This window comes from Mastacembelus armatus, chromosome 4 (assembly GCF_900324485.2).
Source record: "Mastacembelus armatus chromosome 4, fMasArm1.2, whole genome shotgun sequence".
Taxonomy (NCBI): domain Eukaryota; kingdom Metazoa; phylum Chordata; class Actinopteri; order Synbranchiformes; family Mastacembelidae; genus Mastacembelus; species Mastacembelus armatus.
Window position 1 is genome coordinate 25,404,909 of NC_046636.1, and position 26,387 is coordinate 25,431,295.

Sequence of the window (26,387 nt, forward strand, 5' to 3'; positions counted from 1 at the left end):
TTAATACACAGAACAGCTAAATGAGGATTATACACAGGTGCCAAACAGGCCGTGATCCGCCGTCTCAGAGATGTCACATCAATTCTCGGTACATGCAGCGCAGAATAGTTAAACCTTCATCAAAGCAGGCAGGAAAACAGGAAGCCCTCCATCCCTCTCCCCCCTCCAGTGTGACACACAAACACAGGGGCATGTGAGAATACCTCAGAGCAATTACCCGCTGGTTTCACCTCAGAGTACAGGTGCTGCTAAACGTAAATCAACAGTTCCTCCTGGTGGATCTGCTGTGAACTACAGGAACCCCAGGGCAGACAGAAGACTTCAGATCCTCATTGAATTCATCTTTCAAAGTTGTCCTTCCTGTTTTTATTAGACATCATCTGTAAACTCTTGGATCTGAAAATACAGTCTGGGGGAAAAAAAAGAGTTTCTGGTTTGTAAATTTATGTGACAGTAAGAATATGAGAATTGTTTAATGCAGATGACACACCGCAGGACTGTTAGATCAATCTGACGACTGCATGAGGATGTCCAGCTGTCACTGTTCCACAATCACTGCACAAGGACAAGTCGGTACCTCACCTTTCTTAGAGACATTCACATAAGACTACATTCAGTGGTTTTACTCCAATAACTATGCATAGAACATTGTTTACCAAAAGCAAACTTAAAGTGCAGTTGGGAATTTTTGTTAAAAGCCTTCTTGCCGTAAATCCTTAAATTGAGTTTTGATGGATTCCCGTCATTTTCAAGGAAAATCGAAACCACACTACATATTACAAGTACAAATGGATGCAGTCCAGAGAACAGTGCGAGTTTGGTTTTTGCCAAAGTCAGGGGGCAAACTTAAAACTTTAGAACAGGGAGACAAGGGCAAACAATCCAGAAAACACCACTCAGTGTAGCAGAAAGCTGATCTAGTGAGCGAGTTATAAGAAAGAACCCCTAACCTCTGTAATACCAATAGGATTATCTGCTTGGAGAACATAGAGAAGAAAGCATGAGGGGATAACTCCATTCTTGGATTTGCCAAAAGTCCTCAAAACACTAAACATAACCCATTTGGTCAAGTCCAGGACTCAAACTTTAACTTCAACACAAAATAAAAGTATGTGTAAATTTTCATACTGGAGCAAGCACCTGCCCAGAAATGTAGCATAATAAACAAAACCTTGATCTACTTTGAAAAAGTTATTTACAACATGTACAGTAAAAAATGACTCATACGCTGTTACAGAGATCAAATGTCAGAGACACAGGCAAAAGGAATCCGGAGAAAAACTGTTTCTTATGATTTGATTGACTTTATTTGTAAGGCACCAGAAGTCCTTCCTTACTGCAGAACATTTCATATTACTTATAGTAAATGTTTGTTGTAGTTTTTTTTAATAGTTTTTTTGTTTGTTTGTTTAAATGATGCTATGATTTCAGACACAAAACACTTTTTTTTGCCAAAGTACACACTTTCAGGTTTTACAGTATACACAAAATAAGTGTTTAAAAAAAGACCTTTACAAAGCTCAAAACGCTTACAATGCTTCACGCTATGGGGGCAAAAAGTCGGAAAGGTCGGTTGTGGCATGGGAGTCAAAGGGATGAGGGAGGTGAGAGATTAGGGAACGGGGCCAAAGGTCAACGTACTGCAGTTTCCCCCCTGGTGTCACATCAGTTTTGTAACACAACAGCACAAGAATCATCCAGGACAGACAAGAGAAGATGCAGCCATATACACATAAAGCTTTCTATGTATAACTGTATACAGAGGTGAGCACCTCCAACTACGTTAACAAATACATAGAATTTCATTTGTATGTTTATAATGTCAGCTTTGTAATTCTCATTCTAGTTCATATTGATTATATTTAAAAACAAAGAGGAGAAAAAAAACAAAAAAACAAGTGTGTTGTTCACAGAAAATCTGGACCAAACATTTTTTTAAAAAAATGTCTTCACTAGAAAGGAATCAATCTGAGTCCCCCCCCCCAGACATGCACTGATGCGTGTTTGTGTGCATCTCGTTTTGTCTACACGCTCAGCATATCACTACAACTACAGTATGTAGCTAGATACATACAGTACGTGGTTAGATGGGAGGACAATGTGCTGCAAGCTTAATTCACAAGCAGAATAGTATATTAGCTTTAGTTGAAGTAAGAACAGCAATGCATTTCATCTGTGTTTTATCAATGACTGAACTGTTTATACACACCTTGTTTATGTATCAACAGACATACACGACAATGGGCATCCCACCAACGTTTTCAACAGTATATGACCTGAACCTTTCGACACGCGGATGGTTTTATTCTAAAATTCCTCTTTATGTGATTTTTGTACTTTTTTTTCCTGCCAAATATATTAAACTTGCACATGGATCAGCCATTTCATAAGCAAATGTCTTAATGTGACTTTAACAATAATAAAATATGCTTTGCCGTCATGCCAGAGATAATCTTAATGAAATGTAGAATGTATTTAGAACCAGACTGTTCATATCTAGTCACTCACAACGTAGCCATTAAAACAGACAGGATTCTGAGAAAAGATTTTTTTTTTTTGAGTCTCTCTCAGGTTGGGGCTGAAAATATAACTTCATGCAAAGGCTGTCTTCCTATTAATGCTCAGACAAACACAGGCTGCCAATGTCAGCTCAGCCCAATAATCTTTGTGGATGGACAGTGACAGGGCAAGAAGTTCAGTTAGCGCTGAGGCTACAGCTCCTTGAAATGTAGATGTGGCAAACAAAACACCCTAAAGGTCTGAAAAAAAAAAAGGTTTAACTGTTGAATGTCATCTCAGTGAAAAACAGACATTCAAAAGAGCAATACTGGCTGCTGCTGCACAGGTGTCTGCTCTCACAGGTATTTTCACGTATGTCACCTGATTAAAGCTGTTGTCACGACTGTTGGCGAGATCTTTGACTGTCATCTCGCTCGCACGTCTAGCAGTTCTGTTGCACCTGTTCTGCCACGTTTGTCTCCTATCAGAGTTCAGTCTGGCGTGTAAATAATGTTAATGTCAACACACAGAATCTGCCTTCAGTTGGCCTTCATTTGTCAAGTAGTAAACAAACCTCTACAATCCATCCTACTGTCACACTGATGCAGATTCAATTTACATAATGATCCCAGGTGACACTGAGAGAGGTGGGATACAACCTGGGAAGGCCTGCAAAGATCTAACCGGGGACACTGCGGTTATATGGGACACCTTTGCACCGCCGGACCAACGGGGTGGCACAAATGTGGAAATTTCAGAGGGGAGTATAAAGCTTCAAAATAAAATGGCACTTGTTATATGTAGTGCTGCAGGCAAGTGACCTGGGAGAGATTTTGGACACAGCCAGAGTTTGGTAGCAGCAGTTTTACCAAACCTGCGCCTGAAGAGAGGAACTGAAAACACCTGTGCGGGTGTGTGGGGCCTTTAGGGCTGAGGGGGATTTTTTTTTTTTAGCATAAACGTGGAGGACACTTGTCCTCCTCACCTGTCTGATCTACACTGACATCGTTCTGTCGGATGACGGTGTTTTCGCCACTCTGGTGTTAAATCAACAGTATAATGTTATAGTGTGAGATTGATATGCAACAGACCTGCATGGACACACTGAACCAACAATGATTTAAATCTGAAACACAGGGACGATTTTCTGTTTCTGGGACAGAGATGTTGCTTAAAACAGACCAAAGACTCAAGAAGTGGATCATGACAGAGTGTGAGACTGACTGCATGCAGAGATTAATGTCACCAGGGTAGTCTCTGTATATTAAGTTTGTACACACAGAGTGGATAAAAAGCCATTCCCCTTGTGACACAGCCTGTACTCTGTCATTGTCCTGTCCTTGTGTTGCTCAGGCCTGAAACCAGTGAGGAGCATTCTTCAAAGACACACGCTGCCCTCTGCTGTCAAACACACAACATGCACTCAGGCGCTCCCCATCTTGTCTGCTCTAATATTTGTGCACATTAAAGATGAATAAGGTGGTGGGATGGTGCACAAGGCAAATGACAGCTCTTCTTTTTGTTGCATTTTGTGCTATCTCAGCTTTGTTTAACTACTGGTGAAAATGTTGCCTCTCGGTTAAACGATTTATCAGGGGCAGACGACGACTGAGAGTCAGGGCAAACACTTACTAACGTGGGTTTGTTATCCAGTCTGACAGCTCTCAGCATGATGTTTGACCTGAGAAGGTGTTTTCACTTTCTCCATACAAATTTAGGATTATGCACAAAACATCTAGTTTGTCAAGTGGTGGTGGTCTTTTTTTTTTTTTTTTTTTTTTTTTTATTAGGACGTGACTATCTTAACACAGCAGTACAAGATGGACATTTTAGTCTACATCTTGAGCAATAGGGAATTAGTGAAATACCTCTCAGATCTATAGCAAACCACTACATAAAGTCATCTTTAAACTTATCTTGGAATGAATGCATGCAATCTGAACTTCCAGAAAACGTCACCGATCTCTGTGAGACCTTCATCCCAGCAAAATGGAGATTGTAGGGATCCTCTGTTGTGTCTGACAGGTTTTGCTGAAGAATCCGTGTGTTTAACATTTAGCCTGTTGTAACACCTACAGTATGGTGTGTTCAGGCTCACAGAGCAGTTCTGCCTGACAGGCAGGAGGGTGGGGGGGGGAGCAGGAGAAAGAAAGGCAATGAGAAAAAAACTGAACTGGAATAAGAACAGAGACAGGGTGACAGGAAGACAGGAAAGAACAGAAATAGTAAGAAGTCCTGTTAAAAAAAAAAGTAAACACAGGAAAACAAAGCTTAATCATATACAAAAAAAAAAGAAGCAGTGTTGTAAGAAAAGGCTGGGGATGCATGAGAGAGAAGGGTACTGTGATGATAAAAGAGAGAAATGAGGCTAAAGAAATAATCCAGACATGGATTGGTGTGAACTATGGAGCTGGAGCTGTGGTGACAGGATTGAAGCTCATGTTTGCTAAGGTCAGAGAGAGGGAGACCAGGGGAGAGGCTGTAGACCAAAGGGGCTGGATCTGGGAATTCAGGTCTCTGGATAAAAACAGAGCTGAACGGGGACACCATCTAATCAGACTTGTCTCCATCCTCCTCGCGGTGGCTGTCGACTCCGTCACGTGATGCCTTCTCTTCCTTGGCCAGCTGGGCTTGGGAGGCCAGCAGGGAGGAGAGGGAGAAGAGACCGGAGGAGGTGGTGACGGCAGGGAGGGTTGGCTGGCTCAGGCCCAGCGGCAGGGGGGTCATGGGCAGGGCCAGGCCCTGGAGCTGAGACAGCTGGTGAGCCTGGAGCTGCTGCTGCATGGAAGACAACCAGACACAACTTAGACACAGCAGGACGGGTACAGCCCACAAATCACTGCAAATCATCACAATCACTGTAGGATATGCAAAATCTGAAATGCAAAAACCTAATATACATCACAAAATACATATATAATTTAATATATACCCCCAATGGCTCAGCACTAATAGCTCTAGCACAAGAGGACAGATGGAATGCACATCATAGCTAAAATAGATGCTCAGCAGGCGACAGAATATCTGCAGCGTGCACCACTTATTTATAATAGATGCAATTTTCAATGTATAACCCAAAGAAAACAACTCGAACATCACAAACAAGGAAAGCGAGTGAAGAAAGAGGGAAAGGTATTTTATAAAAATAAAGAGGTGTCTCTAATCCCAACAGAGGACAAACACAATCAAAACATAAAAATCAAGTTGTGGAAGTATACATGAAAACAACCATGGGAAACACATGCATTTCATTTTAATGAAAAGATGAATTGGAACTGCTCGGCGTCTGCAACTTAATCACTCCCCACTGTGCTCTCACTCAACATGATGACGCATCAGTGGGTTGATTTTTATGACAATCCTGACTGACTTCCCATAAACAGCATCTAACCGCCCAAGCTTGCTCAGACTACACCTTCAGTCGACAGCTCTGCTTTACATTCAGGACTGGAGCTAAAATGCTCCATACAATGTAGTGTGTTTAAATATAAACGTCCTGTATATATGGGACATGAACAACAGGAAATATTGACAGTAACCAGAAGTCTACGTCTCCCCACACTGAATAAAGATCCTAAATACAGAACTATGCAGAGCAGCGTCTTCTGCTTCTAAAGCAACGGACGCAAAGACGAAGGTAAGGCAATCATACATCACCATGATGGAGCGGCTAGCCTACCTAGCACAAGGCTGAAACTGATAAAGTATTTATAATAGCTGACTAACATCACGACCAGAAGGTTGACAGATTGTGCCTAGTTATTTACCATAGTGATTCAGTATTTTAGCTAGTCACAGAAATTGATGCTTTGATGGTGAAAATATATTTAAAAAAATATACAAAGTTCTAACATTTAAGGAAGAATTTCGCTTATTTTTTAAATGTCAAAATCTTTTTTCTTGTTCCGATGAGTACAGCTCAGCCTGTGAAAACAGCTGTGTGATGTGGGTTCAGCTCTAAAATAACCCCGATGATGTCACAGTGGTGTCATCAGGGTTAGCGCAGGTTTCGGTTTGGCGACTACAAGTTTTACCAGAAAGCCCGACGTCATTCTTGTTTGAAAGACGTTGTCAATAACCAGTCAATGAGTATTTTAACGAAAGACGCGTCTTGGACTAAAAATTGGGATATTTTGGCCTCGGCCGCTTTTAAAAATCTGCCTAACAGATGTTCAACAGATGTTAAATCAGTACAAATATTTCCGCAGACCTGACATTTTAATCACCAATGAAAATTAGATTTCACAAATCTGGTATTTATTATAGGCCCGTTGTTCTGCATTATATCATCCATTCTGGGTCACCTAACTTATACAAGAATTATTTATTTGAAGGATGAGGGATAATAACATTTTTCACCGTTATTTTGTTGTTTATAAAAAACATATAATTTTACTTTTATTTCAAAGTAAAATGTTAAACCTTTCACAAACAATAAGGCAAAAGATAAAGGTCACCACATGAAAACAATTGAACTGTTGATCAATAACTACGCCTTTTGAGCCACCAGGCCCAGCTCGGGGCTGGAACATCGTACCCTTATGATGGAGTTCATCTCTGGCGGGGTGACCTGCTTGGCCCTCTCTATGGCCGCCAGGACCTGCTGCTGATGCTGGAGACGACAAGGGGGGCGAAGAGAAGAGGAGGAAAAGTGAGGGAGACAATAAAAGCAAGACAGAAACAAGGGGAGGAGAGTTAGAGGGGGAGAGAGGTGGAGAGGTTAGATCAATATCAATAGTCCCAACAGAGACCCGACAACCCCGTCTGGCGATACACAACCCCTCCGGTCATTCGGCTATTCATCCAGTCATACAGTATATACAAGCGCACACACCCAAAGACACACACACACCCAAAAGCTTTGTGTGGCACCGGTGAATGGATGGTCGGCTGGTGCGCCGTAATGGGTGGAGGTCAACCCCCTGGTGGGCAGATAAGAGCATGGCTTATCTGAATCACAGAACCATTGATTACGCTGACACACACAAACACACACATGTATAAAGGAAAAGAGGAGTGGGATGGGGCAGGCAGTCGGAGGGAGTGGGGAGGGGGGCAGAGAAGGCTGAAGGGAGGAGGGGGCAGATTGAATATGGTAGGAAACCAAGGCGGGGGAGGGAGGAATGAAATGAAAGTGAGGCGAAAAGGAACACAGAAAGCGTGTGATGAATGACGGGAGGAGAGAAGTGGAGAGGAGAGAAGAGGAGGAAGGGATGCTGAGCGAGGGGTCATGGAGGTGGGGAGGTAATGAGGCGGGAATGAGGGTGAGCTCATTCCAGGATGTAAGGAATAGGGCTGAGGGTCAGGGGGTTAGTGACGTATTTGTGTCAGTGTGTGTGTGTGTGTGTGTGTGTGTGTGTGTGTGTGTGGGTGTATCAGTGTGTGTTTGTATGCTTACCTCCTGAGACAGGTAGGGGAGGACTTGTGCACAGATCCCATTCAATCTCTTCACTATCTCAGCCTGCAGAAGAAAAGATTTTTACTTAATGGATCCTTACTTTAAATTTGTTACCAAGAAGACCAAAACCAACAATTGTTCCTTAAGATGGCAAAACAAGTCACGAATATACACAAATATATAGCTTCGAGCTGAATAATTTCCTAAAATATCTGGGCATTGTAGTTTTTAGCAAATATCACTCAGGCAGGAGGACATATTGTTTTTGTCGGGGAATATTTTCAGATGCAGACTAATACAGATTCAGTGCTCTTGTGAGTGATTCCAGTTGCAGCATGTTGTCTGCCGGTTAAATCCACACAGTGAAATTTAGTCGTGTGGTGTGACCACATATATATTCACTGTAGAGTACACTTTATTGTTTCTGTTGTGTTCTGAAGTGTGTTTCCATGTATATTCACACCGAGCTGTTTCTCGCAGTATGCACCATGTCATGTGCCAAATGGAGACGAAGTGCAAACAGCAGCCAATAATAATATCAGTGATTGGCTGAATTCCATATAGCTGCTTCAGTTTCAGGGTCCAGGTGCTGTTTCTGGCTCATTTTCACACTGTCATGACATACTGAGACAGATAAATAGAACAGAGCCATGATTCATGTCTCGGGTTTTTGTAGGGTTAGATGGCAATAAGAAAATACATGAAATCTCATCAGGCCTATTCTTTAAATGTCATTAAAAAAAAAAAAAATTGTCATTCAGCAATTCAAACCACACTCTCATCGGTATGGGAGACGTCCGCCGTGACCTTCGCAAATTGGGGCACACATATCGTGCATCACAGACACACACGCACATATCAGCCATATCAGAGAGGTTTTATTCACCTTCGTAATTAAGTTGCTTGTACTTAATACTCTTTCTTAAAACTCTTCACAGGAATCTCACATATACACGCACACGCACACAAACAGCGTGTAACAACCGTTGAATCGAGCACACACCCACTTTGCTCTTTCTCGTCATGCACACTCCCTATCTTTCTCACATGCAGGTCTATTATCACGTTTGGTTGGTAATCATTCAATCCGTTTGAGATATGCAAAGCAGCAGTAATTGTGTTAGAGCCTAATTCGTGGCGCGATGAGGAGAGAAGGGCCCTCCTAACAGTCATTAGGTATGCAGAGCACAGCTCCCCATCAAGCGCCTCACTCCTATCCGCTCATGATTACACATACACACTCCCTGACATCTCTAAAATGTCTCTCTAAAATGTCTCTGCGGGACTCGCTCCATGCTAACTACGCATCTTCCTCTTTTCCACTGCCCTTTATGCTTTCTCTTTTTTCCAGTCCTGCTTCTGTCTCTTTTATCTGTGCTCTCTATCATCTCTTCCTCTGTCTCTCTCCCTCAGCTTTCTTCTATCTCAATGCTTCTTTCGCTCTTTTGTCCTCTTTTCTTTTTACTCTGCTTCTTTTAAGCTTTCGTCAAGTGCTAGTGGAGCACATGCGTTTCCCTGACAGCTTTCTATGTGCCTAAACAAAACATACACACTACAAAGCTGGGCTGAGAGACTGGACAAATACATCACTGATCGCTAACACGCTGAATTAATTGTTGCTGGAGATGTCTTTGCTGCTTTCTTCCAATCTAAATAGGATTTATCTTTTTTAATATGAAAATGTAGGCTCAAAAAGAAAAGCAAACAGAGAGAAAAATGTGTTCAAGCTGATTTAAAATGTACTTTAAGGGAGCATGAAAGGCAGCCTAAACAAACCTAACATTTCACAGACTTCCTCAGGGTGTCCGCTTTGTCCCTGAATCAGATGAACTGTTTCAGTATCTAGTGTTACTGCTTCCTACCAAGAATACACCAGGACCCGTCACTTGTTCATAATGTTTTAAATATCTCCAAAAAGATACATTTGAATTTAAGTTGTCTGCTTTCACGCACACAAAAACCTGATATGCAGGCAGGGAATTTAATTAAATATGGTTTAAATATGGTTCTTGTTTTTTCAGGTACTTGCACTTTACTTGAGTATTTTATTTGCATGCATTTTGTGCTTCTGCTGTACCACACTGTAGAGAGAAATAATCCTCAACACTCGTTTCTGCACATTGTTTTATCTGAGTTCACCCCCCCCTCCCCAAAAAATCAGCTTAGATCACATAAGACAAAGAAAAGCAGCAAATCCTCACAATTGACAAGTTAATAAAAGACTAAAGAGACTTAAACTGACCAGCCATCATTAAAATAGTTGATTAATTGTCTGTCAAATGACTAATCAATTAATGGACCTCGTTTTCAACTCAACCACTTTTACTTAATTGTCTTATTTAAAGAACAAGACAAGAACAACTAGTCCATCTTCACCAGCTCAAACTATAGACAGCACCGATTAATACACAGAGAAACAGCTATAATGTACAGTTTGATGACTACCTGACAAAATTAGACACACAAGGAAAGCATGTCCACTATACGCTACGCAAACATAAATAGATGAAAGGGTATGTTGCCAGGTTGGACGCACAGAACAACAGGAAAAAAGAAAAAAAAAAAAAACCCAGAACAATAGAAAGACAAAGAGGACTCAGCAACAATACGGATCAATTCAACACATTCCCAGTTCAATCCACAACTCAACCTTGCTTCTCCTCACCAAGACAAAAAACTGAGGCGAGAACGCAGAGGGAGAGAGTGAACAGACAGTGGAGAGGCATTTTTTGAATTGAGTAGGACAGAGTGATCAAGAGGGAGCAATTGAATGTGTGAGAGTGCGAGAGAGAAAGAAAGAAAGAAAGAGGGAAATAGAGACAGAGGTGGAAAGAGGAGGAGGAGGAGGGGGCTCCGCACAATAGGCCTAGACATGAATGCTCCTCGACACTCGTTTCCACACATCCCCTTCAATTTCAACTCTCTAATGGAACTAGCGACTCTCCACACCCACTCGCACTGTGCACAAAGAAACTGCACACACGCAGGAGCACACATTAATAACACACAACTGCTTATGAACACGTACCAGTAACACACACACACACACACACACACACACACACACTCCCAGACAAATTTGCAAGCATATGCGCTAATAGAGAGGGACACACGTGCACACACACACACACACACACACACACACACACACACACACACACACCAATGCTCCTGCAGGCAGCCTCAACCCACTCAAATAGACACACACATTGTTAAAAAAAAAAAATTGCAGCCAATAGGAAAGTACATGAGCAAATGTACAATGTCGCAAACACACACAGACTCGTGGGCACACGCACACACACACACAAACTGCACTTGTGACTGTGAATTTCATCCCTGTCAGATCAAGGGAAAGGGTGTGATGAATCACACACATAAGGCTCGGTATGTGTGCTTGCTTGCCTGTAACAATGTGTGTGTGTGTTCCTGTGTTTGCCCCACATGCATCACAGAGGCCATCTTGTGCTTCCTACCTCAGAGTTTGTGCCGGTGCATATATGTGAAGGTCTTTAAATCACGGAAACTGCTACTTACGTGTGTGTGTGTGTGTGTCTCCATTTGTCAAAGCACACTCGGTTCTTCCAATATGGCTGTCAGCGTGCGCCGTCAATCATAGGACAGTGTGTGTGTTTGTGTGTGGGGACAGGCAGCGCCAGACGAGGTCACCGATAAGGGCTGGCCCTTCGGAGGCCCATCGCTCGCTCTCTCTCCTACAGGCTGAGCATAAATTACTCCCCCAGCTTCAGCCACACAATCTGATGTATGGACAACTGCTCCTCTCCCCTCCCTCCCCCCTTCTTTTTCTTTTCTGTTTAAAAATGCTCGACTGGATCCAAGGGCAGCATCTTTGTTGGATTTGTAGATATGAGACGCTGCTCCGATGATTTTCTGTTAATAAATTATGATACTATTGCAGAAATCATCACTCTATAACTTTATTTGTTACCACTTCAGCATCCAGAGTGAAATGATGATGGGACTAAACTTTCGGAGACTTGTAAATTATGAAACACATTTCCGTGCTCGCCAGAGTTAGAGTTCTGTGTATAAAGTGAACTAAAACCGACTCACACCAGCATTTTACACACAGCCTTGGGTGACATCATTCAAATGTCTCTGAGCACTCCTCCCTAAGTGATTGGAGATTATCTCTGCAATTCACACCTGTCAATCAGTGAGCTGCAGGTGTATAGTGGGGGAATAGGGTTGGGAATACACAGCTGTGTCTGTACCAAAGGAATAACAAAGTGTGGAGAGCTATTATTATTAAGTCCTATTATTTGATTATTTCGTATAGATGATGTGAGGTGACGGGCAGCTGGACTACGTCCAAGGTCTTGGCGGCCATGAAACTCTCCCAGTGTACGAACAATAAACAATTGTGATGATGGATTGTGATGAGTGACTGTGATCATCGCTAAGACTGTGTCCAGTCACCCATTTCAAATGTTGTCCTCGCCACTAACGGCAAACAGAAGTTAGGTGGTGAATTTTTAAGGGTCATTCTCCATCAAAAACTTTGTTGACTGAAGCACTGCACATAGACATTCGTCACAAGAATATTAACCCAGTCACATGGAGAAATTTACTTTTTATAGTTTAGTCAGAGCCTCTGCCTGTTTGTCATAACTCCATGAACATGATTCCTCCATTTCAGACCAGAATGTCCTTTCAAAAAATACTACACATCTTCCTGTGTTTTTCATACAAGCAGTTTTCTCTTCACAGACACGCAACAGCTTTATGTGTTATGTGATCTACCAAGATTAAACGTAGACTCACCTGTTTGTGCATCTCAATATTCAGTCCGTAGGACATCTCATAGTACTGGAAAGGAAGAGAGAGGCAGACGACAAAGAAAGTTATAACACATGCATCTAATTCCTGTAATTGTTCCCAGGAAAACCCTCCAGAAAAACAGCTTCATGCTAACACTTCATTATGCACCATTTACTGTGTGACAAACCATGTGTTGTACTGTTGATTGCCTTTGGATTATGCTGTAATGGCAAATCAGACTAAAATTCTCTTTTATAGCTGAAAATCCTTTGTGTGCAAGATGATTTTTGGCACTCTGCCTTTATCTGACAGTGGGAGACAAGGAACAAGGAGAGGGGTAAATTGTGATTGTGTAGTATGCACCTTAACCTTTTGGCCACTGTACAGCTTCTTAAAAGTATAAATCTGGTTTTTGCTTACTGATGTAACTGTGCATCAAAGTTCACAAAAAAACTGATAAATAAAAACAAAAAATAGTGAGAATTATAGATCCACTGGGTGTGTAGTGGAGAACAATGCTCACTGGAACTAAAAATTTTGAAGATTTTCCATTATAAAGCCAAAATCTAGGTAAAAGAAGTCCAGGCCAAAAATAAACTCGATTATTGTTCAGCACAAAGCAGACCCTCCACCCAATATGACATGTCTTTGACATCTTAATGACTCCAGAGATCCCAGATTTTCATTCTCCAAATGTATTCCCACTCATTGCGCCTGCATGCACACATACAAAGAGAAGAGAAGACACACTGCTACAAACAGGAAAAGGCACAGAGGGAAAAAGGGAGAGACAGCAGAGACAGAGCCTCTGTTGTGTGAGTGTTCAGTGTTAATGAGAGGGCCACCCTCTAGGCGTCAACCCTGTTAATCACCCACTCTGTCTGCGGGGGGACTGGCTCTGTCACTGGAAAACAAACACCACACAGATCTCTTGCACATAAATGTGTGCGCACACACTTTCTTGCACTCTCTCCAACACTAACTCCATTGCTGTTTTTCTGTTCAGCCTCACGCTGACATTATCTTGTAAGTGAATGCATGTGCGCGCACGCACGCACGCACGCACACACACACACACGCACACACGTATACTATTTTTCTCTGAAGCTGCTCTGGCCCACGCGGAAGCTCCCTAATGTAATTACAGCGCTGGGGAAATGGAGGTGCTGCCGCTGGCTGGGGGAGTAGGGCAACCCGATATGCTATTAGAGAAAGAGCTGGGGGGTGTCGTTGTGGGGATACAAGGCTAGGCTTGTCACTGATGGAGTGGAAGTGCAATTGAAAGTGTGAACATGTATGTGTACGGCGTGTACATGTCTTTCTATGGCTGTGTGGACAATTTTGGCTTAATACCATTGTTATAGACATTTCAGCATGGTGGCGACAATCAGGCTGGTCCTTACAACTCTGAAGGGCTGTTTGAAGGTAAAGGTTAGAATTAGGCTTAGGTTAGGATTAGAGTAGGGATTTGGGTTAGGCATTAAGTTGTGATGGTTAAAGATAGGGTAAGAGCTTTGGGAATGCATTATGGGAATGAATGCCCTCACAAATGCAGAAATGCCAACATGTTTGAGCATATGACAGAGCAAGTGAAGTTCAATTCTACAGCAACATTTTGAGCCAAATCTGAAAACAGATCTCTATTAAGAAAATCCTTTTGCAGTTTTAATGAATGAATGAACGAATAATTATCAGTAACACTGCAATTCACACATTGATGATCCAAACTTAAAAATATGTGGCTTTAATCTGTGATTTTGATTTGGTTTCATGATGATTTGTTTAGTGTGTCTCACTAGTTTGTCCACTTTGTGTTAAGAAAGCGGGCAATTAGTAAGTGATGGGGTACCATGGCCTACAACAAAGTATAAACTGTCATTTGCCGTTTTGGAACGTGCTTTACTAGAGGCCAGGTGAGCGTCCAGACTCGAACAGCAAATGTTGTGAATTAAGCCCTCGCCCGCCATAACCATTCGCTTATTGTGCGCTCCAACCCCGACGGAATATTTTATTTTCTCCCCTTAGTTGAACAGTTTAAATTCTCAATAAAATGTGACAATCCTCATAATTTATACTGCTGGTGTGGTTGATGAAGGTACGTAGCTTCTGTGCATGTCCTCAGCACACTCAACGTATGACTGATCTGATTAGACTGCTTTGCATTTTCTGGTTCCTGTGCCATGCTTGGCGAGGAGACCGTTAATGAACAGCCTTATTAGAAAAACTTTCAGTTAGTAATTTCAAAGGAAATTGAAGTTTAGGCTTTCAATGCATGCATGTAGAGCTAGTACATTTAAGGAGAAAAGAGACTGACCGAGCACAGTTTCCCATCGTCTATTCTAATACTCACATGGTAATGGCTTTCTATGGTTTCTTACAGTGTTTTGCATTGGGCATATACCCACATTAACAGCTGGGGGGGAAAAATACTTTTAGGCAAAGAACCAAACAGCTGCAAGTCACAGTTGCACTTAAAGGTGAACTAACCATTAACTATAAACGAATGAAAACCCTCCATTTTACTTCCCTTACTTTGTGATGATAATATCAGCCCCTGGGTAACCAAACATCCTGCCGGACATTTACCGAACCATCAAAGAAATCGTAAACATGATGGTATGGTAGCTAGTGAAGCTGGCTTTTTTACCTTACTTTGTATAATATATATTATTTAAACATTAAATGCAAAATAAAATAAATATGGAAATGTAAATTCAGATGTTTAATTATATACCAACTTTACACTTTTTAATTGTTTCATTACATTTGTTTGCATGATTGTGCTGTTCTGTCAGGACGTGCGTGTTTGTGTGTGCATATGCAAGCCTGCCTGACACACACACACACACACACACACACACACACACAAAAGAAGTGTTTCAGTGTGTGTGCATATGTGTGTGTCTGCTGCCTGGCTGATGGTGTAGAGAGCAGTGCGGCGGCACAGATTAGATGAGATTAAAGCCAGTCAGAGGATCAATTAGAGGCAAAACATCAGACGGCTACACAGCCACGGCCAGCAACAATGAGATTAGCCCTGAGGTGGAGCAGAGAGCAGGCAAGCACATCCGTGTGTGCGGGTGAAAGCATGTGTGTGGAGAGAGGCAGCGAGATAGGGAAAGAGAGGAAATGAAAGGGGTTGGGGAGAGAAGGAAGTGAATAGTCAAAGATAATTCTGATTTATTTCAGCTAGGGTCTATTTGTAGCTTTGGTTATGATACCATCCTTCTAAACAAGTTAAGTGTTTAGTTGGAGAGCACAGTTACTAAAAACAAACCCAACTGAGATTAAAGAAACAAAAAGAAAAAAAAAAAAGGTAAAAAGCTTAATCAGACCAATTCCTAACAAGTCAGTTCTGCCCTATTATCTACCTGTATTTGCAGGTAAAGGTAGTGAGATTAAACAGGACTCAAGAGCGTTCTTAAAACTGTAACGAGACAGGATAAAAAAAAAAAAAAATCCAAATTCCAACCACCGATTCCTGCCTGATGTTTACGTTATGGTTTCTTCCTGTTATGTTATTGAAGCTGAAAAAGGTTAAAAACTACAAAATATGTTGATTTCAATGACTTCCCTTATAAAACCATTTTATTATTGAAACATAGTCTGACAGCATTATAGGTAAGGTTAGGTTGGGTTTAGGTACAAAAATTATTTGATTAAGAGAAGTAGGGAAATGCTGCCAGTAGGAAAATGTACAGTCCCACGTTTTGCCCAAGGCCTCTAACCCACTTGACCTCTTCCCTCTGTGGAAAATAGCATCCCCTCACTTCCTCCATTGCTCCTGGTGGACAGTAGTTATTATTTCTGTGGGTGCTAGAGGGTTTTGTCACTTCAACATAAAAAGTTGTTTAGGGCATTTGTGAACAAAATGACTAATACTGTTCTTTGTTTCTGCCATTTAAAGTTCATCTTCAATTAAGGCAATAGTTGAGATGCATTCTGGATCTAATAACGTGACTAGTGTTGCAAGCTGAACGTGAGCTAACCAAACACTGCACCACTTTACAAAAGCTCCACGCTCTTATCATGTGTTAAAAAAAAAAAAAAAAAAAAAAAATCACAGATTTTAAAGAACTGCGTCTGTTCAGCATTGCAGACTAAAATTGGTTTCCCTGTTTCATGCAGGACACAGGATGTTCTCTACTGCTGGAGGCAGAACATTAGTAACAGCAGAGCACTCAGCTCCAGAGCACATAGACCAACATCTGTTTCTAAAAGAACCAAGACATTCCAGGTGCTGGTCAGTAAAACACACTTTGATTTCACTTTTTACAATCACGGTAACATACTTTAAGTTATAATGAACATCCACACACTTCTTTCTGCCGTTATTGTTGATACAGACACTGACAGCCAAACTGCCAGTTATGATTCATTTGTAATTCAGTGAACTAAAAACAGCGAATGGTTTGGCACACAGTGAACTAAAACAACCGCCTGATAATGGTGCCTCTGTCTGTTGACTCTGCAATCTATTTTGAATTGAGAACTGATTGGAAATCAATTTAAAACATGTATCATTGCTGTTGTTTCTCACCCTGTATGACCTGTGGTTGTCAGGGTCATTGCCAGAGTTAAACAAGTATCTTGGTAAGTGCACTATTTGTAAATATTCAGAATAGATTAAGCTCTAGCAAAGGATAATAACATCTGAATAATAATCTGGAATTATCTGATAGAAGATAGAAATGTTAAAATAGCAAGATGATGACCTGCAAAGGGAAGCAAATGAAGAGTATTAACCAGAAAGTGAACACAAAGGAACAGGATGTATTTGCATATAAACACCAACATACATAGAGCTTTGTGTGCAACAACTTACAACTTTTAATAAGAATCAGATATTGCACATGATAAAAACATATAAATGACAAATGTCATTCAAAGATACAAAATCCACAGTCTGTGGTGCACAACACACACACAGCTCCACTCACCATGATATAATGGCGCTGCATCTCTGACTTCTCACTGGCCAACTTGTCACACTCAAGCTTCAAACTGGGGAGAGAGGGTGAGGAGAGGAGCACAGAGTCAGACCGTGTTAGCCGGCTTGACAATCTTCCTTCTAAAGTGCTGACATCAGGTGACTTTTCCCCCCTTCATCATCATTACCTCCACTTTATCCCACAGCACTGTCATCACTTTCATCCTCACATCAGCCCTCATCACTGCGTCCAACTTCATCATCGTCAGCATCGCTTCCATTGTCATCATCACAGCTACCGTTACCATCTTTATCATCATCATCATCACCACCACCACCACCACCACCACCGTCGTTATCATGACCTTTACTAGTCAGTGACACCCTGTGCAACAAGCTTGACAAGGCATCGATTGATGGGAGGAGGTCAAACTGAATTTCAGAGATGTGTCTAGCCAAAACGTCTGCTTTCTAAATCAGAGAGGCAGTGAAGTAAAAAGTCTAAATATAGCGTTTCCTGTGACCCAGCCCTTGTGACAGCCATTAGCTGTAATCATGTCAGTGCTGATGTCACATGAGGTGACAGGACAAAGGAGGACGCGTCAACAAGTCAGTCTGATCATCACACGAAAAAGACGGAGGTTTCAAAAAGAAAAAAAGCCTCTTGATGCCTTGGATTGAAGCAGCCCGTTACAACGTGCTGGTCTCAGAAGGCATCATCAGATGTGAGGACTGGATAAGACTCAGATCAAATCAAGATATGCACAGGCACATGGCGGATAGGTTCAGATTTAGGATAAGCCTGAAGCCTGTTTGATGGTGTGTGTATATTTATGCTGGGATGTTCTTCTCAGCTGTCTGCAGGAATGACAGCTCGATTACTGAGAGCACTGGCTGAATCTTCATCGCTGTTAGTCTTAACTGGCAGACTGAAAACAGCGTTACAAACAGCCGATAATGTGAGCTTACTCATACACACAGTATTACGCTTCTATAATTATCGCAGCAGCTGCAGTGTTGGCTCAAGTTAGCTTCGGTTTTGCTTCATCCCTGTCTGAGCTCCAGTTTGTTACTGCTACACATTGTAAGATGGGGATATGAATGAGACTATATATCCATTTCATGTTTAAAAGACAATTATAATTTGAGTCCATGTTTATGTTTTACATGACAGTCAATCATTTTTGTTTAATTTTTTGGTTTCTTTTTCTTTCCGACCAAGCACCACTGCTGCCGTCATGGTCTTTTCCAGGTTGAGCTTTTACAGCCGTAGCGTTAAAGTGCACACAGCAGCTATTTTCAGGCTAGCAATGCCGGCGGTGGAATCATCCATGTGCTGCCGGTGCACAGCTTCGCTGGGAAGACGATTCATATGTCCATTGCTCAGAAAAAGAGGAACATGCAGCGTGACCTCCAATTAAGGAGGTTTTATTGTATTGTATTCTGTCACTGACATAATTTCATGATGTCTAGAAATATAGAACATTTTCATTTTAGTGTTTGTTAGTTTTTATTTTATTTTTAACAAAAGGAACACTATTCATCAGAATTGTTCCTTAAGTTCAGAAATGACTGGTTTATTGATTTTGCAGCCCACCAAGAATCTGTATGTGTGTTGTCAGATAAAAACATCCCCTCCTGTGTCATCTCAGAACTCTTAGTGCTCCCAAATACACCCAACGCTCAGTACAGTCAATACACAGAACCTCTTTCCGGATATAAAAGTTAATAACTTAATAACGGCATCTTGATGCATCTATCCTGAATTTTGTGATATCCAACTATCAGCTGCTCATTTACTGTCATCAGTTACTTTCACCGAGGTCCCACAAGTTGTTTTAATTTATTTGAAACTGAACACAGTCAAATAATGTCCTAACTGCGCAATTATCCTTGTTTCTAATTATACTTAATTGTGGTAGATTAAAGTAAAAAAAAAAAAAAAAACAAAACAATCTGAAATAATGCTGTAATAATTTAGCTGAGACGGAGGTGACATCATTGTTTCTGGAGGATGTAATTGATGTTTCTGCACTGATAAGTGGATAAAAAGCAATAAAGGAATATAACTGGTATTGTAATGTCTACCTATTATCTTTGATTCATCGAGCCATCACTGCGACTGCTAACTGCCTGTGTGGCATCTGAAAGCTCAACAGACATCAGTCTAGATAAGTTTGAGCAACACAAGGAAAAAGTTGAGAACAGATGCTGCCAGAATTTAACATTCTGATGATGTGCAGGTGCCAGATGCTTGGTGCCATGTGGATGAAACCCTAAGGTCTTGAAGTATGTTTAAAAAAACAGATGATCCTCTTTACAGGTTTGCAATAGATATCCAACCCGATCACCTGTCATTGGGGAATGGGATATGCTCTTAAGGAGGGGTTGGGTGTGATTTTATTCTCCCACCCATTCCTGTGCGTACGATCAGCCTTCACGTATCCAAAATGCTCCTCTTCCCTCCTACATGAAACCCTTCCTGTTACCCCTGTGTACATGCGTAGGCTATGCGATGGGTTGTCATGACAACAAGCCTCCCCGCTGCCAGCCTACCTGGGATTGACTTTGTGTCTCCTCTGATTGGTGCTCAGCAGCCCCTGGGCCTGCACTGCTGCTCTCAAACAACACTTTGATGGAGTTTTATTGCCTTTTCTTTCGTCTCTAAATCGCTCCTGCTGTCATCTTTATTTTGATTTATGTATTCCCTGATCTATTTATGCATGTGAACAAGGGGAGGGGAGAAGAGGAAGGGGTGGGAAGAGGAAGACAGCGACAGCTACAATGCTTGCTACTATACCCGGGGGAACGCCCGTGGTACATTTGCCTTTTAAAGGCTTCAGCACCAGACAAGCACGGCACAGCAGCACAGCGCTACAAAGCCTCGTCTGTGGCTCCCCCACCCCATTCCAGCCCCCCTCCTGAGTCAGTAGGAACTGTATGCATGTTCTGTATACTCAGACAAAAAAGGTATTCTTTCAACTGCGCCCTGGCTCTCTGAAGAGGGTTAAACGGCGCTGCTCGTCGTTGTGGGAATTACAAAAACCAAAGGCGAGGAAAAAGACGTGCAGGGTGTTATTGCTGCTTCAGAATCCTCCACAAACAAGAGCGATCAGACCAGAGCTGGGATTTTGCACACAATATGCCAGGCTTTCATCTGCCTTTGCCCGTCTCTGTAACCAGCTGAGGCAAGTCTCTGGAAGGTTCTGGGAGAACAGGTACAGAGGAACAAACCAACCTCCTCAGGAAGGAAGGCGGGCTTCAAAGGCTCCACTCTCACAAAGAGGATCTCTCACTGAGATGCAGACCCCATGGCGTCCCCCTTCTTTATAACTGCTATCAAACAGATCAGTTAAGGTCGGACCAGGGACTTTGGAAGTTCCTCACACTTCTGGCACTGTAGCAGTATTTAAGCAGTAAAGGAAGATCAATAGCTGAGGGTAAACGAGATTGATTTAGGTATGAGTCAATAAAGGATGTTTCCTCAGTGTGCAGTGTGGAGGCAGAGTTGAGGAACAACGGCAGACATTTTTATTCTATCACAGTCGACTACTGGGTTCTCCCTCAAGTCCATATTACTTTTTTTGGCAAAGCTTTATTTTACCAGTCTGTTATTTCCTAACTTTTGGAAATAAATAATGCAATTTGTTTCCAAAGAGGTGATAGAGATTGTCAGGTCAGACATGTTGAAAAGCAGAGAACTTGTCGAGATCTTCTGCATAAGCCAAAATAAATATTTGATTATCTTTAATTTTTTATTGGCAACTTTTAAGTTTTCAAAAAGACCAATATATTGCATATTGCAGCTCATTTCAGCAATTTAAAATCACAGCTGGGAAAGTGTGTTTAACTAGCTAAAACATGTATAGCCAGGAGATGTATTCCTTATTAAAAGAGCTGCCAGATATAACTGTCTCTCCTTTGCATGCATTTACGTGTATCTGTGTGCATGGAAGTGTTTCTGTCTGCACCTGTGATATTGTGCTTGGAGGAACTGGAACTCATCCTTAATTCTGTCACAGGAGTCAGAGGTTGTGAATTTCAGCTGCTGCGATGAAGCCTGCCAAAGAGAAAAACAAGAGAGAAGAAAACGTAAGAACAAGTTGAAAGAAAAAGGAGTACGAAGATGAAGAGGGGTGAAAGGGAGAAATAATTAAAAACATGAACATGAAATCAAGCAGTTTTCAGTTTGACGCAGTTTAAACCAGTGGAGCATTGCTAAGAAACTGGTTTCCAAGTATGTTTCCACTGACAAGGAGCCAAATGCATAAAACGACAATGGTGCATGCACGAAGCAGAAACATGCATACCCAGATTTTCTTGTACTAATTGTTCTCGCCCTCTGTGAATTAATGTGCCTGCACGTAGGTTTTACCCACACAGCCACTGTTAGCCATAAATGGATGTCGACACTCCCCTTTTTAACCTTCTATAGACATAACCCAGGCTTCTTTCTGTCTGGCACCAGCAGCATCTCCACAGGGGCCAAGCAACCTTAAAGATACTACCCAGGTCCACCAATTGATTGATGGCACATGATGGACTCAGATTTATAGTCCAACATGTGTTACTCTTTCAACATTCCTTACTGTTATTCCAACATTCAGTAGACTTACCAGCCCAGCTAGAATAAATCATGCTTGTCTTAAAAAGGATGCTAACACACATTTATAAATATTATTATAGTGAACTTGGTTGAGACTTTGTTGAGTCCTTTAATGTGCTGGAAAGACTGAGCTCCAAATACAGTGTTAAGTTCTCTGCTTGACATCATCCCTCTCTTTTACACATTGCGACATCACACAAGAATCATTTATACGCGTGTTTAAAAGCATGTGTGTCGACTGGGAGTTGGTGATGTGGTAAAAACTTCTGTTGCTGTATCAGATTCATAAGAGTGATAGAAACAGTGGTAAAATATTATGCGTTTTATTGAAAATACTTTAATACCTCTTTCATAGCGAAAATAACCACACCAGAATGTCTACAACAAATCAATGTATTTCATTACATACGGCCCTAAAACCAGTTGTGCTCACTGATTTGTAACACCGCTTGCAACAGACTGATACTAATGGGGCTTTTCCACGAGCATGACTCGACCCGACTCGACCCAAATCGTTTTTTTTGGTTTTCCACTAGGGGATAGTACCTGGTAGCAGGTACTTTTCAGTACATCCTTGGCCAATTCTCCAAACGAGCTGAGCCGATACTGAAATGTGACGTCAAGAGACTGTGGGCCACCGATTGGACAGGGAGTGATGACAGTGAAAGAGTCGTGAGCACTACGTCCGACACCATAATCAAAAACCTGGCATTTTAAAAAACACGGCAACAGCTACCGTTATTTTTAACATCTTTAGGGAGGCAAATGCCTAACGCTACCCACAAAACAACACCGGGATCCTACGAAGAGGTGCAGACGTTTCAGTTTCGCGCCACCATGCTAAGATGACCCCGCCCACGTTGAGGTGGTACTCATAGTGTATATTACTAACTCACCCATGTAACTGGTTTAATACACATGGCCACAGGAACTGGCCGTGTTGAGATGCCCACATGCCAAGATAAACACAATGTAGTACAGTTTTTTTTTCCAACTAGTGGCACTTCTCCACTTCTGGTACTGATATACACCGGAAACACATCTGTCAATAACAATAGTATGTCAGTAGTTTATCTCAAAAATGTGTCCAGAAGCTCTGAAGGTTCAAGGGTATGTGAAGCCCCAGGTCACATCTTACCTCAGCCCACTGGCATGACGTTCACCCTGGGCCTGTGTGACCTTCATAAAAGGTCCTGCCGTTCTAGAAATTCTTTCACCTAACATGAATATTGCTATTAGCCCTTTGTGTAATTCTGCCCACACTACATTCCCCAGGCAGTGGTGGATGGCCTGTTAGAACACAGAAAGCATAAAACCCAAATAGGGATAAAATCTCATTATTTCTGAGTAGGCTCCATAATGGGTCAGGTGGTGGGGGAAAAGAAAAGACATTTTTCCACTGCAACTGAGCACGCATATTAAAGCATCTGCAATCAGATTGCAGCACTTACAGGAAACAAGCCTTCTGCTGTTAGAAATGACCTGTTGCTTTGTACCCTGTTTCCCATGGCATCTTGCTCAGCTTCATTTTCAACTGCAAATAGGCTGCTCCACAGTCACAGAGCCATGGCCAGGAAATATGCTAAGCAACAGGATTGCTTCAGGTTGTAGGAATAGACCTGGAGCTTGTTTCAAAGGCTGGATTATTTCTTGCTTTGGGCCAGTGCTCAGCTCCAACACGGTTAAGCTTTTGGGAGGAGTTACCAGGGTATGAACATATACTATTTATTATATTGAACTGCAAATGGAATAATTTAAATTATGCAGAAAAATATGAAACAGATTTGACAAATTTTAGAAGCATTAAGGTTTGAAGATGAGGACGGACAGTTAGGAGGTCACTGGGGGAAAAAAATAAGACAGTCCTCCAAAACAATGACGAACACAGTGACCTCAGCCATTACACTTTCAAATGTCATGAGAAGTGCTGACATTATCATGCTGCTGCCACACACAACTCCCCCCACCCCACCCACACACACAGACCACTGCTTGGAGACAGAGGCTTTGACCGTAAAGCAGAATAACCTTTTCCATTATCTCTCCAGCCAGTATGGCGTGGACCAAACTCAGCAAACAATAGCTCGGCTATATGGGTCTCTGCCACACAGAGCCTGTGTCAACACAAGGCACTTAGCTACAGGCAGCCATGCAACTCACACTGCAGTAACTGCTGCCTGCACTGGCATGGTTTCTGAACACTATATGTGTGTTTGTGTGTTTTACTGTGTGTGTCTGTCTACAGATTGCCTCCTGTGCTACGGGGCAGAGTTGTTGCCCTAGATCCAATTTCCTCCCTGTGTAGCGCAGAATGCAAACATTTAAAATACCAAAGTTTCTCTAAGTCAACAGCCCCAGGTTGGGCATCCTGTTCCACAGGGAATAGAGACGGAGGCAGGGAAAACAGACAGAAGACAAAAACAAGGTAAAACAGAGCGAGTACTTTTTAAAGCCTGAACCAAATAAAACCAAAACAAACAAAGGCCAGGAGGGGATAAGAGGATTTTTATGACTCAGTACGCTCATTTTGTAAATTTACAAACATTGTATAGATCTTAATTGGGCCATTGATCTGATAATTAGAATACTTCAACTTCAAATTTGTGGGACAGTTACATAAGCATCTGTAAACTATGTCAAATCATAACATGTCAACTCCTAAAAAGGAGTATTTTTAGTTTGTTGTGAACAGGCCTTTATATTGTGTTGGGGAGTTGCAGAAACTATAGCAGGGCCCAGGAGTGGCTACCATGAACAGTCATAACAGTCAGCATAAGATGGAATTTCACTAAATACAAGTGGCTCATTTTGACTTAACTGAATTGATTTTGTATATGTGTTGGTACGATAAATTACGTACAGTACTCGCGTTTCTGATGTGTAGATGTGTTGATCAACCAAAAATTGGCTGAATTGTTGATCACCAGCCCTCCTTTGACTATCGCCGATTAAGGCTGCAACAATTACTCGAGGAAATCGAGTAATTTGATTACAAAAAATCCTCGAGGCAAAGAATTTGCTTCGAGGATTTTTTGTTTAATTTCCATCACTTGCATTATTGGACCTGTTCCGCCTAAGGAACATTGTTCCACATGGACCATAATCACTGTCGCGCAACGCATTTCAGTATCAAAGCGAAACTATTTGTAAAAGGCAGAAAATGTCCAAAGTTTGAGATTGTTTCAAGCTTTAAAAAGACGACAACATGGTGCAATATGTGTATTGTAAAGTAGAACTGGCGAACCACAACAGCACTTCGTCAGTGCTTCAACATCTGAACAGAAAGTATCCAGCTGGAAACATCAAGTAGTGAACTAAATTAATAATTCATGTTCAACTGTAAGTAAGCAATGCACCAAATAAGCTGATTCCTAAAGCATCCAGTTGTGGACAACACTGGCTCAACCCAGTGGAGCCGACGCAAGGTAACGTCATTGCTCGTCTGCTACTCCACATTCTCTGGTAATGTCAACGTTGATGTTAGCGTGATTGCTAACTAAGATATACTCAGCAACGCTAGTTAGAACGTATGTATTTGTGGGAGTGTAATGTCTAGGTATAGCCTAGGTCTAATGTTAAGTTGTGGAAACATGTTTAAAAATGCAAAAGTCTATTTTAACCGATTACTCAAGTAATCGCTGGAATATTCAGCAGAAAACTCGATTCCAAAAATGATCGAAAGCTGCAGCCCTACTATCGATACCATTTTAAAATGTTGTTTGCTGTGGTGGAGCTATTTTAGTATTTATGGTTCAGTCTTGTGGATGATTAATGCACAGAAATCTCATTTGCATTTTCTTTTTACTCTACACTTCTTACTGTGCACTTTCAGTTCATTTTATCATATTACCAACACAGCTGGTGGCACAAATATTACAACTGTTGACCTTGTGATTTAAAATATGTTTTTGAATACAGTCAACCAGCAAATCTCACTCAAGGTCACCACAATATAAGCTAAATCCTAGAGGAAAAAATGTAGTGGTCTGAAGGATGATTCTCACACAAGGGTTCATTTGATTTTTACTGATTTACTGATTTTTATTTTGTTGTAGTCTTACTCTTTTGATGAAAAGATATAATAGTTTTCATTTGATTTTCTTTACAAAAAATAAAGGCATTTCTGTCTGGTTTTTGTCAGTGTCATCTCAGAATCGTGTTTATTCTGCATT

General features: G+C 41.6%; 1 protein-coding gene across 2 annotated transcripts in view; it reads right to left on the reverse strand.

Moving 5' to 3' along the window:
* Positions 1–1,291: 1,291 nt before the first annotated feature.
* The window catches only part of tle5 (TLE family member 5, transcriptional modulator), a 39,004-nt gene continuing 13,908 nt past the window's right edge, over positions 1,292–26,387 (reverse strand). Inside the window, exons 2-7 of one of the 2 annotated variants that reach the window (XM_026305110.1) lie at positions 21,581–21,669; positions 17,620–17,683; positions 12,683–12,727; positions 7,898–7,960; positions 7,037–7,111; positions 1,292–5,274 (exon numbers count right to left, since the gene is read on the reverse strand). In XM_026305110.1, the coding sequence (XP_026160895.1) occupies positions 5,050–5,274; positions 7,037–7,111; positions 7,898–7,960; positions 12,683–12,727; positions 17,620–17,683; positions 21,581–21,669 (561 nt within the window). In that variant the 3' untranslated portion in view covers positions 1,292–5,049. Of the gene's footprint in view, positions 5,278–7,036; positions 7,112–7,897; positions 7,961–12,682; positions 12,728–17,619; positions 17,684–21,580; positions 21,670–26,387 lie in introns of both variants that reach the window. The other variant, XM_026305109.1, reaches the window with a different exon arrangement.